This window comes from Hippoglossus stenolepis, chromosome 22 (genome assembly GCF_022539355.2).
Source record: "Hippoglossus stenolepis isolate QCI-W04-F060 chromosome 22, HSTE1.2, whole genome shotgun sequence".
Classification (NCBI taxonomy): domain Eukaryota; kingdom Metazoa; phylum Chordata; class Actinopteri; order Pleuronectiformes; family Pleuronectidae; genus Hippoglossus; species Hippoglossus stenolepis.
Genome location: NC_061504.1, coordinates 17565743 through 17585102, shown reverse-complemented (window position 1 = coordinate 17585102; position 19360 = coordinate 17565743). Strand labels below are relative to the sequence as shown.

Below are 19360 nucleotides of genomic sequence, written 5' to 3'. Positions count from 1 at the left end.
AGTAAATGGAAAGTTAGCTGACAAGCTAAACATCGCAAATTTTTGTATTTGATCAACATATAAAGATATAACGCTAAAATCTGAACATGTTAATTTGGACCAACCCTAACCCCTTGACCAACTTACTTAGTGACTCACTGAAAGAACAACACATTAAAATGAACAATAAAACTGTTTTATTAATAATAATAATAATAATAATTTTTCACCACAATAAAATTTAACAAAGGCTCACTAGAAAAGTGTCGACGTCTGTGTTCTGTACAGTAGATACAGTACATTGTAAAACTGGCCGCGGTGGCACAGCAGCGCATTCAACCCCAAAAATGTATTATTCAAACATTTTTCAACATTATTTACAAATAAAATCCACAATAAAACGCAGCTGTCAAACATCACAGAAATTTAGTGTAGCTTCACGCTAACAGTGGCTAACCTCTGGCTGTAGAGATCTCCCAATAGAAGCTAAATGGCTAACGAGCTTTCACACATGCTACCAAGAGGTCATCAGTTAAACCAGACGACCGCAGTCAGTTCATCTTTTTTGTAAAAAACAAAAACGTAACGTCCAATGGCGAGTTCCTCCCTCAGAAAGGCGGAAGCTGCTTCTCCTCTGATGGCCTCCGTATTCACGTAATTTCTGTTGGACCTTCTATCTACTCGTTTGTCTGTCTGTCTGCAGCTAGCTTTAGCTAGCTTTGTAAAGGAATGCACTTTGGTAGATTCAACCAAATGCCCTGGGTGTTAGTCACAACAATGACAACACTAATAATGATAATATTAATAATGATAACTGAGTAATCTGAGGTACCAACATGAAAAAAGAACGCTTTAAAACCACATTAATGCTAACGCTAACAGTTTGCATGAGCACAACTGTGAGGAGCTCAACGTGACTGTAGCTAGCAGGTAAAAACGTGCTATGTGCTACTAGCAGCCAGTTAGCTGTAGGCTAGTGTTAGCTTCACTGTAGAGAAAATAAACGTCAGTGCAGCAGCTAGCGGCTGGACGCTAGCGGTCGATCGGCTAGTGTTAGCTTAGCCCTGTCGTCAGCAGGCGTCGCCCGTCTTTACCGAGGCGACAGTTGGCTGATATGTGTCTGTACATTGTGCAGCCATGTTACACAACTCACCCCAACACACACACACACACACGTAGATGTCAGTGCAGTTTAAAGCTACAGTTTGTGGTCAGTGCGTTGGCCTGTCAACTGGCTCCGCCCACAAAAACTTCAGCCCATTTCTGCTGAAAGGTGGATTTCTACTTGGGAAAAATAAAAATACACACATAAAAATGTATCACTTCATAAAATCTAAATTGTGACTTTGTGTCAAATGATTTGATAGAATTCATTCTCACAAAATTTTGGGTCAAAATTGTGACTCGTACTATTCTGAGATTATAAAATCCAGGAATTTTGAAATTAGCAAATTCAAGATTCTAAATTAAAAAAACTTCAGACTGTTGGTTAGAAGAAAACTGACATTTAAACAAAGCATGTGGTTCTGTGAGAAATTCTAACGTACACTACAAAACATAAAATCATAAAGTTAAGAGATGCAGGAGTAATTATTCATAGTGGTTAACGAGGATTCTTCATCAGAGTATTTGAATCAACCTTCAGTCCATGAAATGAACGAACCTCCTCAGTCCTGATATGAAATCACTGTTATTTATCTTGGTGGAAATTTCTGTGGTAACCTGAGCCATAAGGATAAAATCGTAAGTTGCACCAGAACTAGTGATAGTTGCTATGACATCGCCACTTTGTGTGTGTGTGTGTGTGTGTGTGTGTGTGTGTGTGCTAGGCGGGCGCATGTGGCGATGAGATACTGAAGGCACAAAGTTACGACTCTCAGCGCTCCTTCTCACTAAAAAACATAAAAAACTTAAAAAACATACTCAACAAACCAATCAATCAAATCTTTAGAAAACAAACATCAAAGAGGACCGGCCCACGCGTCCTCCTCCTCCGTCCACTGGGGGCAGAGTTTCCCCTGAGGTGGGCGGAGCAGGTAGTCTGTGTTTTACGTCAGAACTTCCTTATGTGCGTCACATCATTGTCATCGTCCTCTTCTCGTGTGCTACATTACAACACATTTGTCAGGCTGACGTCGTCACACGACCAGCCCTCGGATCTTCCTCCTCCTCCTCCTCCTCCTCTTCTTCATCCTCCTCGTCCTGGCGTGATCCACTTCTCAGAGTGCGTTAAGATACATTTGTGTTTTTATATCGATAAATGTGTGTTTGTGTGAGGGAACAAGCTTTTCAGAAAACCTGTCCTAACATTGACATCACACACACACACACACACACGCACACACAGACACACACTGCTACATACATCTGACGCACACACACATTCAAGTATACGGTATGAACTGCACATCATAGTAAATATGTAGATTAGAGTAATAAATATCAATTAAAGTGGAGTAAATAAATAAGAAGCATCGCTCAACCCCCTCTCCGCCCCAATCTCACTGATTGATCCATTAACTAATACTGATCAATAAATGACCAGTTTGATCAGTCTACACATTATAGGAACTGGTCATTTTTATGATTTGGATCATGTAGTTCACGATTTCATCTCAGATTCTGTTATTATCTTGTGCTGTATTTCTGTTCTGTAACTTCAAACACTTCATACAAGAATCTTTTGTTTGTTATTCGACAGAATCTGGGTCCAGTCACGTGATTGGTTGTTTGCAGCAGTGAATGTTGCTGAAGTTGAGAGTTTACGGAGAATTATCCAGTTTGTGTTCAGCGTAACCTTTGGGAGTTTTCCGTCTTATAATCACACTTATTACGAATATTCACTCTGGAATCAAGTATTTTGACTGCGTAGTCTACATCCATACTAATACGTCTAAAACAAAAATGACCTCCATCCACACAAGCGTTTTAGATCCACTTACTCTCGGAATACTCTACACTAACACACAAGACGTCACATGACCATACACGTACACTGGTCATGTGGTGTAAACAGGAAGTAGATTGTCTTCTCTGCGGTTGGTCGCTTCGTTACAGAAAATACAACGAACGAAGAACAGCGACAGTGAAAAGTAAGAGCAGGGATGACGAGGTGGAACTGTTACTGACAGGAAGTGTTAGCAACGCGTTGTATTCACCGCTGGTCGTCGAGTCATGTGACTGATGAGAACCAATCAGGAAGAGAACGTGTTTTTTAAACATTTCCCAGACTGAAACAACACTGGAGTTTTCAAAATAAAACAAGACCAGTAGTGTTTATAAAAGTCTCTGATTTAGAGGCTGGAAATTTCCAAAGTACTGTGGACGGCAGGTGTAACCATAGCAACAGTGATACGTTTTAAAACTAAAACATAGTAGTGTGGACGTAGAAAACAGGACTATCTGCTTCTGAGCATCTCAGAGAAACTTTGCTGGTGTGACTGGACCCTCTTAAATTGTTATTTTTACTAAATACGGTTGAAAGTCATAATACTCTCAGACAGTTTATTACTCTGAATTAAAACCCTGAATTAAAACTGGAACATAGTCCAGCACAATCACATGCTAACGTTATTATGTTAGTTATTAAGTCGAAAAACGGGATTCTACTTCTATGAATTCCTTGGTTTAAATTTTTTCGTCTTAATCTTCACTCTTATTGAAGCACTTGATCAGTGTAGAAATAAAAGTCTTGGTTCCCTGTTGCATTGTTCACACGTCCATGCTGAACCAGATAAATCTCTATATACAAAGCGGACAGCTTCAGACTAACGGTTACAGTCTTTAGTCCTAAAATATGACTCACGTTCCTCTGCACAGGGCCAAAGTGAGGGTCTCGCTGCTGCCAAGCTCAAGTTACAAAAACACGCTTCGTAAAACATATTTATGATTTCAGACAAACGGCCTCTCCGATCACACAGGGTCTCGTTTTAACGGAGGTTTTAAAGCTGTGAAATCCTTAGAGCTGCTTTGCTTTCCAAACAGCCAGAAGGAAGAAACATTCAATCCTCTCCGCTCTCTCGACCCTCAAACCGGAACAGTCGTGCGAACACATCCTGCTCTGTGCTGTGACATTAAGGGAGAGCATTTGGTCTCATGTGATTCCCGTGTGGCTGAAGGTCTTTTTTCCTTTGATTAGCGTTGCCCTCATATCTGGAATAATTCAGGACGTCTGTGACTAACAGACTGTGGAGTCCTTAAAATACCATTCAAATTCATGAGTTGGAATTTTTCTATCCAGCTTTTTTATCTGGTCTTTCAATAGTGGCTGACGAAATATAAACGATATTGAATAAACGCTTCACGACTTTAAACAAGACTTTGGTTTCTAACACATATCAGAGCCCTTTGTTAAAACTTGTCCATAAAAACCAACTTCAGTCCACTTTCCTCTTTCTCCTCCTTTAGCAGCCATTTTGTGTCTTATAAACAATAATCACACACCTTCTTCTTTTCTTTTTCTCCCTCTTCACCTCTTCACTCTCTCTGCTAACCCTCACAAAACTTAAAAACACGTAAAAATCATATAAATCTGAGGCGTAAAAAATGTTAAGTCATTCGATCTGTGCTTCGTAAGGCTGGGCAGTGGAGAGCTAACAGGCTATGGCTAAAGGAGGCTAAGGCTAGCCACCTGTCTGCCAAAAAAGGCTAATAGTGAGCCAGCTAAAGCTAGGCTGACTGCTAGCCAGTTAGGTGTAAATAGGTAGCAATGTAACAGCTAAACACAAACAAGTAGCTGTCTACCAACTGACCAGTGCCAGTTAGCAGTTAGCCAGCTGAGAGGCACGAAGCTAGCAACACTGTAAAACAGCTAGCTAGGAAAGTTAGCCAGCTAACAGGTAGATGATGGTTCTGTCGGGTTCGTTAGAATATTTTTTTTACTTCGGTATTTACTTTTACTCGTGTTCCCCAAACTGAAATGCAACATTATTTCTTGAGATATGAAACAAAGACTAGCCAGCGAATCACTGCCGTAGCTTTAGTGTTATAAGGATATATCTGCATTATTTTGTCAGTTAACTACATAGATGTTTTCTATGAGGCTGTTATTGTCTAACAGATATAACCTTGTAAGACTAAAATCAATAACAGTGGTTTTTGGTGTCTAATCCGTTTATTAACTGTAAACTGAGCTAAATAGAATATGTACTAAAAACAAAAAAGCCTTGTTCCCCCCATCAGCACCATGTTTGTCTGAGTGTGTTTGTGTGTTCGCAGCTACAGAGCGATGTGGTGTGTTTTGATTGTCGTAGCAGCCTCACGATCATTTCAAACACTTCTTGCTGCTCTCAACGTAAAACAATAAATTGTCAAGACTGACAATGCGCCCCAGTTCATCAATCAAGTTCCCCTCAGCTTAGTTTACGTCCCAGCAAAGCCATTCTGCACGTTTTAACAACCCAGTGCAAAGCCTCCATGACTGCATTTGTCCTGAATGCACCCCAACAACGCTGTGAAAACCAGTTTCAAAAAACCAAATGCTCTTAAAACTGGACAAACCAGTTTTATTCAGGTCCAGCTGGTTACTCACGGCTGCTCGGGGAGCACAGCTCTCACTTTCCACCACAGCGAGTGGGGTGCATTCACTCTCAGCTGACCAGTTTGGGCAGGACCGTCCTAGGCTGAATGTTTCCATTGGCATCGGTGATTGCTGCCAAGTTAGTCCTGGTTTTGGAGGAGGAGGATGTCGTGGTTGAGGAGGTGGTGGCGAGCTTGGAGATGGAGGTGATGGCGCTGTCGGAGGTGGCGGTGGCCCGTTTAGATGATGAGGTCTTCTCCGCCATGGTGGTGGTTCCTGCTGGTGGCTTGGGAAGTCGCCTCCTCAGCCATGGGTGGCGCAGAGCATGGCTGGGCGTCATCCTGAGCGCCGGGTCCCACTCCAGACACTGTTTGAGGAAGTCCAGGAACAGCGGGTCATCGCAGCCTTTCAGCGCTACGCTCCACTCTTTGCCGCCCGGCGGGCTGCGTACCTTCCCCCGCCGTGATCGTCCTCCGTTCAGCACAGTGGATCCATCGGGCAGCGTGGTGACGGTGCAGTACCGCGGGTACCCTTTGGACGAGACAAAGTTCTTGGCTCGTTTGGAGGCGTCAAGGAGCTTCTGGCTGGGCATACCCAGGAGTTCGATGATGCAGGCAAGCTGGTCGGCTTCATCCTCACCCGGTAACAGCGGGTACCCGGTCAGCAGCTCAGCCAGAATGCAGCCCAGGGACCACATGTCGATAGGCATCCCATACCTGGAGCCTGAAGGAGAGGGCAGACCATCAAGATTTTAAAATATCTGCCAATTAATAATTTCCATTTCCTTAGATTTTCTCTCTTCTTACCTAGAATGACCTCTGGAGCTCGGTAAAACCTGGACTGGATGTAGGTGTAAACTCTTTGATGTTCATAACAGCTGGAACCAAAATCGATGACCTAGAGATACAGAGATAGAAAGAGATCATGTTTTATTGATTAAATATCATGCCTTCAATAGCTAACCCAGCAAACACAGAAGTGTTTTGCTTTCGCACCTTGATGCCGCTGCGTCCCTGTTGTTTGAGTAAAATGTTCTCAGGTTTGAGGTCGCAGTGGATGATGCGGTTCTTGTGCAGTGAGTCCAGACACTGCAGGATGGAGTGGGCGAACTTCCTGACCAGCGGGAGGCTGAAGCCCTGGAACTTGTTCTTCTTGATGAGCTCGTAGAGGTTCATGCTGAGCAGCTCGAAGGTCATGCAAATGTGGTTTCGGAAGGTGAAGTTTTCCAGCATGTGGATGACGTTCATGCTCGAGTCCTTGTCCTGCTTCCTCAGGTGCTCCAGGATGCGGATCTCCTCTGCCGCCTGCCGGTGGAAGCGCTTCTCGTTGCGGACCATCTTCAGAGCCACGTGGGTCTGCGACTTGTGGTCGAACGCCTTCACCACCTTCAGGGGGAGCAGAAACAAGACGCTCTCATTTATCCTAAATCGATTATACCTTCTCTAACGCAAAGTAGAAAGGGTTCTTCAACAAATAGCTGACACATCCCTTCAGCAGACGTCTAATCACTAGTTTTAGACAGTAGTTGTAATAGCTAAAGTATGAGCAGAAATCATACCTGTCCAAAGCTGCCCTTGCCGATGACCTTAAGGACTTCGTAGCGGTAGGTGATGTGGTCATGTGGGATGTGGATGTAGGATCCCTGATCATCGTCGAAGCCGCTGTTGTTGGCTCCGCCCATGACCCCTGACCTCTTCTTAGCATTCGGACCGACAAAATACACTGGAGAGAAAGGGAGTATAACAGTAATAATTAATGATCAATTATTTACTATTCTTATTGGTGCCAATCAGGAACAATCTTTGGTTTGTGCTTATTAGTGTTTTAGTTCCAAAGCTGCAAAAAACAAAAGTAAATCCTAATTTGTCTCTTAATCAGATATCAATTCAGTGAATATTGATTGAATTAATTCTATTTCAGCTCTTATTGGTTTGCTGTTGTCAGCATCAACCAACCAAGATAAGCATCTTACGACGGATGCTCACCCTCAGGGAAGCTGAAGACCTCGTGGTGTTCGAACGAGGACATTTTAGACATGAACTGCTTCATGGCCTGCTCCGGGGACAGGGGGTTGGGCTTTGGCTTGCTGTCTGTCGACTTGTTGGAGGTGGCACTGCCCTGGCGGCCGTGGTGGCTGGGGTCCGAGGACGACGTCTGCCGGTCAGGCAGCGGCAGGCCCGGCCGGGTGGAGCTGAGTGGAGCCAGGCCGTTGGGCTGGGAGGTCAGGACCGGACGCTTGTTGTCCTCGTACAGCTGGGTGATGTGGACCTGCGACTGCGACGATAGCTGCACAGCGTCCGACATGGCGGCTTTAGAGCCTCCCTGAGGAGAAACACGGTGAAACATCAGATCAGCCGAGGCCTAAAAATAACTGCACAACATGAAAGGTAGAGCTGCATCTTCTGATTTCATTACATATGATCTTGATCTGAAAGTTTTCTGATCTTCCTTCCAACTTTTTGTTAACGTTGCTGCAGCAAGGTTTACAGGTTCAGTAAAATTTATACCTCGTCTCAAAATATTGTCAAAACTCGGATGTTGGGATGTTCTTGAACGCAACATAGGAACTCTGTTCTCAACAACCACACATGTGCCATTTGTTCCTTTGAATTGACTCGATTAGTTTGATAATCTAGTTCTCATAAATGGATCTCTCTCTCTCTCTCTCTCTCTCTCTCTCTCTCTCTCTCTCCCTCCCTCCCTCCCTCCCTTTGTGTCTCTCGCTCAGTGAGTCACTCCTTGTTGCCGTGGTGCCCAGCACACCTGGGTCCTTTCAGATAACAGCGGTGCATTTGGTTTCAGTTCAAATTTCACGCACGAACGTGCACGTGCACACACACACACACACACAGACACACAGACACACACACACTATTACACATTATTGTGGTGTGGTAAACATCAGATTTTTTAACTGAGCCACATCGCCCCCTGTAATAAGGAACTACAACAACATGGAAAAGCAACAATCACACAGACAGCAGGTCGGCGTGCATGCATGTGTGTGTGTGTGTGTGTGTGTGTGTGTGTGTTGTCAGTAGTTACAGTGACATATGAGAACAAAGTGTTTGGTTCTGTTGACTCCACCCATACCTGACAACACACACATATACACACACACACACTGTATGTATGTGAACTAATATTATGTCATAAAGGCCTCTGCTGTAACATGCTAATCCTTTCTAATTCTAATAGTAATGATATCATTGATAAATGCTGTGTGAGCCCCTTTATACCATTAGTCCAGTGTGTTAGTATGTGTGTGTGTGTGTGTGTGTGTGTGTGTGTGTGTGTGTGTGTGTCCATGTCCCCTTCACACCAGCCTATAAACCAATCAGCTGTTTAAAGCGTTCCAGAGCAGAGGGCTATTATTAGCCGTGTGGCTACAGCTGACTGCTCCACATGCTAACAGCATGCTAACACGATAACTGCAGCTGTGTGTACCGTCAGGAGGTGATGGTTGTTGTTACGAAGCGGCGGCAGGGCGACGGGCGACGTTGTCTGAGAGCCGCTGTGACCAGGAGAGTAGACCGGCTCGCCCACTTTGCCTGAGAAGAGACAAAGAGAAAAAAGAGTTGAGAAATTTTAGAGATAAATTAAAAGTCGGAACATGTTCCTCACATGTTCTGCAGGTTCTGTCTGAGAGAACAAATGTCTGAGTCAGTGTCTCTGGACATTTTCTGGATCTTAGTAAAATGTCTGTAACATGTCAGTGTGAGTCCATGTGAGGAAACAGCAGGACAATGTGTGGAAGCTTCCCAGTGAGCGAGTGGACGTTTTGATGAGGTTTCTAACACGTGACGGACGTGAAACTGGAAGAACACAAAGATCTCAGGATGAAGAAGAGGAGTCGTACACGTAGAAGACGAAGACTTTATAGAATTTATACATCATGTCCTGCCTCTTGCTGCTCTACAGGCTAAACACTACACAAAATGTCCAGACAACATTTTCTGTACATTTCCTGGAGTTAATGTCTGAAACAGCTTTATCAGACAAACAAAAATGTCTCAGACTGAAACTTTAAATATCAGACACTAACACATATTTACTCAAGACTGAAATCTGAGACAGAAACGTCTCCTGAGCTTTTGCTGTAAACACACAATGAGGCAAAAGAGGAGCGGACAAACAAACAACCGCCCTTTAACTCAATAGCAGAAAACATTCTAATGTGACTCAAGCATAAAAGTAATTATGACAAACTGTCACAAAACCAACATTAAACTGCCTGAGCCTGGAAACAAAAGCCACCACGCCCCAGACATCAGTTTCTTTTCTGGTACAGATGTGCACATGGACAGGTTCTGTGCTCCAGTGATCATCAACTCTCATAACCTGTCATCCTTTTGTTCTAATTGTCGTTCTCTTTAATGGTTTCTTCAAAAGATAAGTTTTGTTCGACCAACAGATTAGAGTCAGTAAAAATAAACCGACACAAGTCTTTCTCATATCTGTGTTTGTCGATATGAAACACGACTGACCAAACCCATGAATCAAACAATTAACCAATAAGAAAAACAGCAGTTGATTAAACTTTGCAGCTCTGAGGCTCCATCCACACTTCGATTAGTTTTCTCTTGGGCTCGGCCCAACAGTGATGTGATTTTTAAATAAAACGTAAGTGTGAATGAAGCCTAAATCACCTGAAATCTAAAGCTGCCTGAGACGTCAGGAGTTTTAAAACCTGACATTGTGTCCAGGATCGTGGTTCATCACGATCACATGAGGACCGGGTCCCTTCAGGAGTCTGGAGTCTGTTTGGGTCCCGCAGGTGGATTCAGTCTAAAGAGGATGAAGGTTTTAATATAGCCTGATAATCCCAAATACACTGCCTACCTCTCTCTACCTCTCTCTACCTCTCTCTACCTCTCTCTCTCTTTAGTTGACTGTGTGACTTCTGCCTCCAACGCCATCAATCAATGAAAATAATGTTTAACCTCGCTCAGGACGTGATGTGACCCTCACAGGCCGCCGTCCGGCTCTGGGTGTCACAGCTGTGCAGCTCGAAGCAGACAGATGGTGTGTGCTGCTGCTTTCTGCCTTTAATCTGAACACTCGCTGTAATCCTGCTAATAAGGACGACTCAGATGCCAGCGTGCTGTAAAACGACGACACGGCAAAGAACATGCAAACGACAGGACCTGGAACACGCTCCGTCACGCTAGCACTGCGCTGTCAAGGACAAATTCCTGCAACAAACTGCAGGCACAAAGTTAACAAACTTGAACCAACCATAAAGAAACATTTGATTATTGACCAACTGCTTTAATGTTAAAATGCCAGAAACATCAGGCTCTAATTCTGAATGTTTTCCAGTGTTCGCGAGGCCCCTCACCGGCTCCACGGGGCCCCGTCCTCTACAGTATACTCTGATAATGTAACAGGGATCGACAGTACGCCGGAGAGCATGTCGAGTATTCCTCGCTGCGAGCCTGACAGATGCACGCTAACGCCGTTCTGAATGTGAAATCGACACCGTGCTGGAAATGCCAGAGCGCCGGCGAGCAGCCGCAGCATGCTGCTCGACAGGACGAGTGGGAAAATGCAGCAATGTGAGCGCATGTGCGTCGCAGCAAGACGCTCAGAAAGTGACCTGGATGAGGAGGAAGTAAAAAGACAGAACGCCTCATTTTATCATATCAATCTGGCCACTGTAGATCAATCACTGGCACTTAATTGATCCCAAGCTGCACAGTTACATTTAATACTAATGATATTTTAAGAATGTAGCTAAAATATGTGAAGAAAAATAATTAGGAAGTAGTTAGAAATCCACACATCTGTTCTTAGATGTTATCTGTGGTGTTGATATTAATTTAGAGAAATAATGTAAATCTGCTGGAGCTGAATTAGTCACATGATTGATTAGTAGATCAACAGAGATTTAATCTGCAAATATTTGGATATATTCCAGTTATTTTCTGAGCAAACGTGTCAAACATCAAATGACAGTAAACTGACTCTAAGGAGCTTGGACCGTTGTGAAAAACATCCCTAAGACAAAGTATTGATTGATTAATCTGGACGAGGACGATCAGCAGATTCATCAATAATGAAAGTGATTGTTAGATGTTTTACAGTATTGACTGAAACTAGGACACAAGATGGAACCAAAGTGGAAACGCAGCCTGAAGCAGCTCGAGCTGGTGCCACAGAGCCTGCAGGAGAAAACACACACGACTACTTCAAGCCACGAATGAACTGGTTATTAAACCAATAATGTTTCTGTAATGATAAAATTACACAGTTATAAAGTGTTCATACCAACTTGTCAGTGACCCCTGGTGGACATATTGGTGTTATCCATTACATTTTCACATAAATAGGAGAAAAAAACCCTGAGCAGACGAGCCAAGTATTTTGTAAAACCGTAAAAATATAATAAACAAGTTTTGATGTTTTGCGGAGTTTGAAAAGTTGGTGAATCGATACGTAAAATGCTACATTAGCAAATCGTTTTCAGACGATTTTATAAAATATAAAACTTGCAATTACAATCTCATACCTCAGAATTCACGATTTCTACCATATGTGCTAACGCTCTTAAAAATGGCAACGGTAACAGAAGCTTAAATATCATATTATAAATCTATATTGGTCATCTTTCTTCTCTGCTAGCTTGCTAAACTATTAGCCTCTGTGGCTTCTAAACACTGACAGTAATATTAATATTATCAACTGTAAATAAAGACGGACAACATGACTGCTCCACAAAAGTGAAGCCAGAGCGTTTCACAGTGTCACAACAAAACAAAGATTCTTGACCCCGACACCACTGATCTCGTTCCTTTAAAACAACGACACAGATGTCAACACCAGCAAACTGGTTCTCAGAGGAATGCAACTGGAACCTAAACTCACGATTACACAATTACTGACAATTAGCCTCCATATTGCTGTTGCCTAGCAGCAGAGCTCTCATGACCGAACCACAGGAATGCCAACATACAATTTATTAGTGTCGCATTGGACGGACACTAAGCTACAGGACGTATAAACATGTAATAACACGTGTAACATAGGACGGACACTAAGCTACATGACGTATAAACATGTAATAACACATGTAACATGGGACGGACACTAAGCTACATGACGTATAAACATGTAATAACACGTGTAACATAGGACGGACACTAAGCTACATGACGTATAAACATGTAATAACACGTGTAACATGGGACGGACACTAAGCTACATGACGTATAAACATGTAATAACACGTGTAACATAGGACGGACACTAAGCTACATGACGTATAAACATGTAATAACACGTGTAACATGGGACGGACACTAAGCTACATGACGTATAAACATGTAATAACACGTGTGACATGGGACGGACACTAAGCTACATGATGTATAAACATGTAATAACACGTGTAACATAGGACGGACACTAAGCTACATGATGTATAAACATGTAATAACACGTGTAACATAGGACGGACACTAAGCTACATGACGTATAAACATGTAATAGCACGTGTAACATGGGACGGACACTAAGCTACATGACGTATAAACATGTAATAACACGTGTAACATGGGACGGACACTAAGCTACATGACGTATAAACATGTAATAACACGTGTAACATAGGACGGACACTAAGCTACATGATGTATAAACATGTAATAACACGTGTAACATGGGACGGACACTAAGCTACAGGACGTATAAACATGTAATAACACGTGTGACATGGGACGGACACTAAGCTACATGACGTATAAACATGTAATAACACGTGTAACATGGGACGGACACTAAGCTACAGGACGTATAAACATGTAATAACACGTGTAACAGGGCGGACACTAAGCTACATGACGTATAAACATGTAATAACACGTGTAACATAGGACGGACACTAAGCTACAGGACGTATAAACATGTAATAACACGTGTAACATAGGACGGACACTAAGCTACATGACGTATAAACATGTAATAACACGTGTAACATAGGGCGGACACTAAGCTACAGGACGTATAAACATGTAATAAGACGTGTAATAACACATGTAACATTAGAACCACATTAGCCTGCGTGTTATAATGGTGACATCGTGATGAACGCGTCCGGTTGTTGTTAATTTCACAGATGGAACATGAAGCTTCAGTTGTGTCTGTGGAGCTGGAGGCCAAAACCCCTCCAGAGCCCGAGGACACACACAGACACACACAGACCCACTTCACATGACAACAACACACAGGGAGGAGACATGTTCGAATCCTCGGAGCAGTGGAGTGTTTCTGAAGAGACGTGAAGTGCCAGGACACCCTGAGCTGTCTCAATCTGCTGGTTAGCTATAAATAAACCTGCAGACGTCCGCAGCCGCTTGAGCTCTTATTTTTAACCTTTTCCTGTGTTTCCCTGTCTGTGCCCCCAGCTTCTCCCCTGTCTCACTTTGTCAGGTTACAGTTAATCTCATGAGGAGGGACACACTAGTTTCCTGTCTCTCCGTCAGCCATCACGGCTCCTCACTGTTTCCATCCCGGTCCCTGACGCTACATTCACCCGGAGACGATCCGAGCGCGATCGGCGGAGCGTGTCCGCCGCAGTGTCCGGGCTCAGGCGCCCTCCGGCCGGCTACAGTCTGTGCTCACCCGTCGGGAGGACCGAGGCTCCGGGCTTCTTGGTTAACATGGCGGCCGCTCCTCTCCTCTGGACACAACCGGGCAGGACACCTCCTCTTCCTCCAGCTGCAGCTCCTCCTCTTCCTCCTCCTGCTAATCCCCCTTCCTGTCACTCACTCACTATATTAATAATATTAATAATATTAATAATTATAATCCTCTCATCGTGTCACTCATTCACTAATAATAACAATAATTATTATTATCATGTAATATAACATTTTATAAAAATAACAATAGTAATAACAACATGTTCCTTCTTCTCTCACTCACTGTATTTGCAAAACTTCTCAAAATATATTAACAAATATAATAATACAACTATAACAATATGTACTGAATACGTCTATTTCAACACAGGGCATCACAAACAGTATAACTACTACAACAACAACAACAACAATAATAATAATAATAATAATATGTACCTTCTCCTCTAACTCGATTTTATTCTAAAATAAAATAAAATTTTAAATGTAAATCTTTTCCTACAATATAATAAGCGAATCTTGAATAAAGTTTGTGTCTCTTTATCAACTAAAATCATTATTTAATCTCTGTTTTACTTTGGTGTTACTCCGCAGGTAACCATAGCAACAACAGTGACGCTCCACAACATGTCATCAGTTGTGAAGTGAAACTCACCACAAACATCAGAGGAAGTTTAAATCATGGAGGACAACTGGTCCGGAGGAGGTCGACAGCTCTGAGCTTCTTCAGGCCTCAGGAAACTCCGAGTGACGCTCGAGGTGTCGCAGAGACGAGCTCTTCATCCTCGTCCATGTGAGGACATCATCATCGAGCTGCCTGGAGACCAACAACATGTTTACGTCAGAGACACGCAGACGCTGCTTCGAGGCCGCGTGGCTCTGACACTGATGTTGGTTCAATCGATGTGTGGTCTCAGGTTTCACAGCTTTTAGTTCAATTACAGAGAGGAGCACACTTACGTGACTCACACAACAGCAGACGTACCGGAGTCGGGTGAACGCACATTACAACATCTTTTTCTCAGGTGAGACAGTGATGTCACTGGTCCAAAACCAATGGGAGTTTCTGGATAAGGTTAAGTGGGAGTTTGCACATCGGTCAGTCAGGGTCTGTTTGAGACAGAGATGGAAACAAAGATGGACGATGTGTCTTTCTCCCACGACCCAGAGTCTGTGGAGTTGTGGAAGTCACCAAGAAATATGGATCATCTTCCGGCCTCTGTTTGTTGATAATGTAAAACCCAGTGTGTAAATAAAGATGGACGGCAGACAGCTCCTCAACAGGGAAACCAGAACATCTTGATCGCCCTCTGGTGGCCGGCTGTAGTATTGGTCATAAACCTGGCCTCCTCCATGTTAGCAGATGGGACATATTCATAAATATAACATCAGAGCACACACACATTGATGTGTTTAGTTAAGTTTGTTTTTACCCTTTAGCCCCTCACCAGTAGAGGAGCTGTATTTCCCCCTTAACGACCCCGCAGACAGCACATCACGTACGTTAACATAAAGATATTACCTATGTATGTAAAGGAAGGAGGGATATTTAAATAAATAACAAACTTCCTTGTCTTAAGCAAGGAAGATGGCAACATGCATATCCAGTTAGCTTCCGGATATAGATGCTATTTTACCTTTATTTATGAACAACGTGAGGAAGTGGAGCTGTGTAGTCGATCTTTATTTATTATATATATATATAATATAATTCATAATATTTATAAGTCTGTGAGTTACACACAAACACGCCACTGCCATCTAGCGGTTCACCCGAGGCTTTTATTGTGAAAAATGCAGCCGACCGGAAGTCCTGCCTGGCGGGTAAAATCCATCACCTCCGTGATGGCGGCGGGTCGAGGGGAGTTTTTCCGGAGCCTGTGGACGGGTCTGCAGAGACAGTCTCCCCCAGAAGGACGACCACCACCGCCGGGTCGCGGCCGAGGGAGGCCCGGGCCGGAGAGAGCACCTGCGGGCAGCCGAGGCAGGAGGAGGCCGCCGAGGGCCGCGTCGAGCGGAGTCACCTGGAGGTCACCAGCTGCCATGTTGGAATGTTATTCACACCTTTTCATTCCTCCTCAATTCAGGAAGGTTTTTAATTTGTGTTGCAGCTTCCGAAGAGAAAGAGAAGAGAGAAACTGTCTCGAGATGAAAGCTCCTCGGTCCAGAGAGTTCTACCTGGACACGTGAGTCCAGCTTCCGGTTCAGAGACTTATGAATATGATCATGTGTTCTCAACGGAAAATGATGAGTGAACCAACATCCTCTCATATTCATTATAAAGGCACCACACGAAATAACTAGAGACCTGATAATTGATTCAAACATAATTAAAAGGGAATCTATAGAGAATCATATAAATATTGATAAACCTTATTGATATTTTACTTTTCAAGACATAGAAAATTATTAATACAGTTACAACAATACCATTTTATCAAAATAGCTGGTACTTTTAATTGAATGTCAGTTTTAATTGGCTCCTTTATGACAGTAGTGATACGAGGAGCTGTTGATTGGCTGAACCACAGATGGATTGAAAAACAGCTGTTGTCAGTCATTTGCACCTCGTCACTTCCTCTTCAGGCTGCCGCCGGAGATCCTGCTGAAGGTCCTCTCGTTCCTGGACGCCTCCTCGCTGTTCTGCATCAGTCACGTCTGCAAACTCTTCGACCAGCTCGCCAATGATGAGTCAGTCCCACAGTCCCTCATGTCGTGTGGAACAGTCATGTCCCATTCAAGATCTGAGCAGCTGATTAGATGACTGTGACCTCGTGTTCTCCTTCTCTCGCTGCAGTGGCCTGTGGAAGAAGATTTACACCTCAGAGTTTGGGACTCAGACGTGGAGGCCAAAGTTGGCGCATGATGCAGTGATGGAGGTGGAGGAGCGGCCGCTGGGACACTGGAAGAAGATGTACTTCAGGACACTGGCTGGACAAGAGGTGAATAAGTGGAAGAGAGAGCTGAGGGACATCAGGCCGCACACGGGGCTGCCCCGGCAGACAGAGCTGGTCCTCAGGTACGACAAGAAACCTGGAGGTCGTCTGGTTTCACCACTATTTACTCTACAAGGTGTTTTATGCCTCCACACCAGCAACACCCAGTGGCCAAGGGTGGAAAGGTTCTAAAGCTCCGATGTGATTCTTCTCCCTCCTGTGTTTCTTCAGGACCCTGAACGTGAGCTGGGAGCTGACGCTGTGCGACTGCTGGGGGGAGGAGGTCACGCTGCGGGAGAACCAAGTGCACTTCCTCCAGTCCTCGCTGATCGTCCGCTGGAGCGAGGGCGTCTTCCCGTGCTACCATCACATCAGCAGCATCCAGGTGCACGGCGTCAGGAAGGAGACGCAGAAGATCCCCAGAGTCAGGTAGTAGGAGACATTTTCCTCTACCTGTTCCACACCTCCTCTCCTCCACCCGTCCTCCCTCTTCTCCTTCATCAGGCCCAGCTGGAGGTCTCTGATTTTAAAGCTGGACATGAAGACTGAGCCTCGTAGCTTCATCGTCAGAGACAAACTCATCAAGCTCGTACATCTGTCGCCGGGCGTCATCATCGGCAGTTGGCGGGTGAGTCTTCGATGGAAAAAAACAAATGATGCTTGAATGATTCTTCTGTTTTTGGATAAATTCTGACAATTACTAGAATTCATGTTTGTTGACATGACAGTGATTAAATTAAGCTGCTTAAAGAAGAACCATGAATTACCCTCTGGGAAGTTAGTGAAAATGTTAAAGAAGGTGATCTTTCTTTCTTTGTGTGTGTGTGTGTGTGTGTCTGTGTGTGTCTGTGTGCGTGTGTGTGTGTATATGTGATAACAGGGTAAGAACACTGTGGCCTTCATCATGGTCAGTCTTCACTTCCACAAGCTGGTGGAGAAGAGTCTGCTGGGATCTCCGGCCTGGTGGGTTCATGTCTCTTTAACCGACAGTTTAAATATTCAAATGACAAAGTAGCTGAGATCATTGATCATCGTGCAGGAAGGTGATGAAGAAGCTGAGAATATTAATATAAGAACAAGAGCATCGTACTTGACACCATTATCTACAGTCGACCATTTACAATGAAGATATATATATATATATACAAGAGTAGATTGAAGACCTGTGTTCTCCCTGGATTTGAATGTCGTTAAGTTGTTTTTATCTTAGCATTGGAAACACCAGTGGAAGTCATCGGGCTCTTGTTTGTCCCTTCCTGCAGCCTGTACTCTGAACCCGTGGAGACCTCAGACCCTGCGTCGGACCCACAAGGCCACAGCATTCACTTCGTCCTGCACAGCACCGGCGCCGTGATCCTGTCGGAGCACTTCAGCCAAGTCCACTGTCGCACAGGTAATCCGATAAACACTCGTCTGGATGGAGAGTTTTTAAATGTTTGTGTCCTGAATTCAAACCGGTGACATGAACACCGTGACCGTTCTGGTTGTGGTCTTGTGGATTTGCGGTGAGCAGTTCGGTTGGAGCATGAACTTCTGGAGATGACGGTCATCGACAGCACCGTCCTGCAACAGCACAAACTGCTGTCTGGAAACATCAAGCTGCCGTGGAAGAGCGAGGAGCTGGAGGGTGCGGTGGAGGTACGGTCGTCCAATCAGCAGACCCACGTCGTTGGTTCTCATTTGTGTGTCAAGCGTAGAGTGTGACTGCATCTTTCTGTCTGAACCCGACCCGCTGCGTTCCGTCGGGTTCCCGTCGTTTCGTTCCTGACGTTTCTTTCCTGCGTCTCGTAGAACTGCTGCATCATGACGCTGACGGTGCTGAACAGGTTCCTGACGCCGGTCTGGTGTGTCAGCACGCCCATCTTCATCAGGATGGCGAAGAAGCCGCTGTCCGCCGTGTACTGCGGCGAGCACTTCCTGATGCACCACAACGGCCCCGGCGGTAAGGTGAAGATGAAGCTGGTGTGGGTGAAGGAGCAGAAGCAGTTTTTCCTCATCAGCCTCATCATCTACATTTAATTTCCCAGAGTCAGTTCGTGTTGATTCTCTCGTGGAGAAACTTTGAGTTTCTCTACTTTTTGTTCATGTTTCACTGAATCAGTGAAGACGTCCAGTTTGGACCTTTTTTCTCTAGAAGAATTAAAACAGGTTTCATTGTAAATAAGAAGTTTCTGATCATCTGTATTTTGTTTTTCGTACATTTTCACTTATGTTTCACTTTGAATAAAAACCCAAAACAGAATTCTCTTGTCCTGAAAATTCAAAACACAAAGTAGGAAATTTGA

General features: G+C 44.1%; 2 protein-coding genes across 6 annotated transcripts; one reads left to right on the top strand and one right to left on the bottom strand.

The window, feature by feature from the left end:
* Positions 1–159: 159 nt before the first annotated feature.
* Positions 160–14228, bottom strand: dyrk2 (dual-specificity tyrosine-(Y)-phosphorylation regulated kinase 2). 2 transcript variants are annotated; one of them, XM_035147754.2, is made up of 7 exons: positions 14120–14228; positions 8945–9048; positions 7483–7819; positions 7056–7219; positions 6493–6882; positions 6304–6394; positions 160–6220 (listed from the first exon to the last, which is right to left on the bottom strand). In XM_035147754.2, exons 1-7 carry the CDS (start codon positions 14157–14159, stop codon positions 5568–5570), a joined length of 1779 nt encoding a protein of 592 aa, XP_035003645.1. In that variant the 5' UTR covers positions 14160–14228; the 3' UTR covers positions 160–5567. The 2 variants fall into 2 exon arrangements, with proteins under 2 accessions (XP_035003645.1, XP_035003646.1); XM_035147755.2 differs by lacking the exon at positions 14120–14228 and adding an exon at positions 13920–14057.
* LOC118101773 (F-box only protein 15) lies at positions 14192–19317 on the top strand. 4 transcript variants are annotated; one of them, XM_035147759.2, is made up of 11 exons: positions 14192–14932; positions 15940–16169; positions 16251–16325; positions 16726–16830; positions 16937–17158; positions 17307–17504; positions 17580–17703; positions 17956–18038; positions 18338–18468; positions 18589–18713; positions 18867–19317. In XM_035147759.2, the coding sequence occupies exons 2-11, from the start codon at positions 15985–15987 to the stop codon at positions 19092–19094; spliced, it is 1476 nt and encodes a 491-aa protein (XP_035003650.2). In that variant the 5' UTR covers positions 14192–14932; positions 15940–15984; the 3' UTR covers positions 19095–19317. The 4 variants fall into 4 exon arrangements, with proteins under 4 accessions (XP_035003650.2, XP_035003649.2, XP_035003648.2 ...); XM_035147758.2 differs by having other exon boundaries at positions 14192–15164; XM_035147757.2 differs by having other exon boundaries at positions 14192–15638.
* The last annotated feature ends 43 nt before the right edge of the window (positions 19318–19360 follow it).

What these genes read in the sequence shown, in the direction of transcription:
- dyrk2 (XM_035147754.2), bottom strand. Translation starts at nt 14,159, where the DNA reads ATGTTAACCAAGAAGCCCGGAGCCTCGGTCCTCCCGACGG. An exon ending in AGCCTCGGTCCTCCCGACGG is followed by an intron (nt 9,049 to 14,119) that starts GTGAGCACAGAC and finishes GTCTCTTCTCAG; the next exon opens with GCAAAGTGGGCGAGCCGGTC. An exon ending in GCAAGGGCAGCTTTGGACAG is followed by an intron (nt 6,883 to 7,055) that starts GTATGATTTCTG and finishes CTCCCCCTGAAG; the next exon opens with GTGGTGAAGGCGTTCGACCA.
- LOC118101773 (XM_035147756.2), top strand. Translation starts at nt 15,934, where the DNA reads ATGCAGCCGACCGGAAGTCCTGCCTGGCGGGTAAAATCCATCACCTCC. An exon ending in GACCAGCTCGCCAATGATGA is followed by an intron (nt 16,831 to 16,936) that starts GTCAGTCCCACA and finishes CTCTCGCTGCAG; the next exon opens with TGGCCTGTGGAAGAAGATTT. An exon ending in TCATCATCGGCAGTTGGCGG is followed by an intron (nt 17,704 to 17,955) that starts GTGAGTCTTCGA and finishes ATGTGATAACAG; the next exon opens with GGTAAGAACACTGTGGCCTT.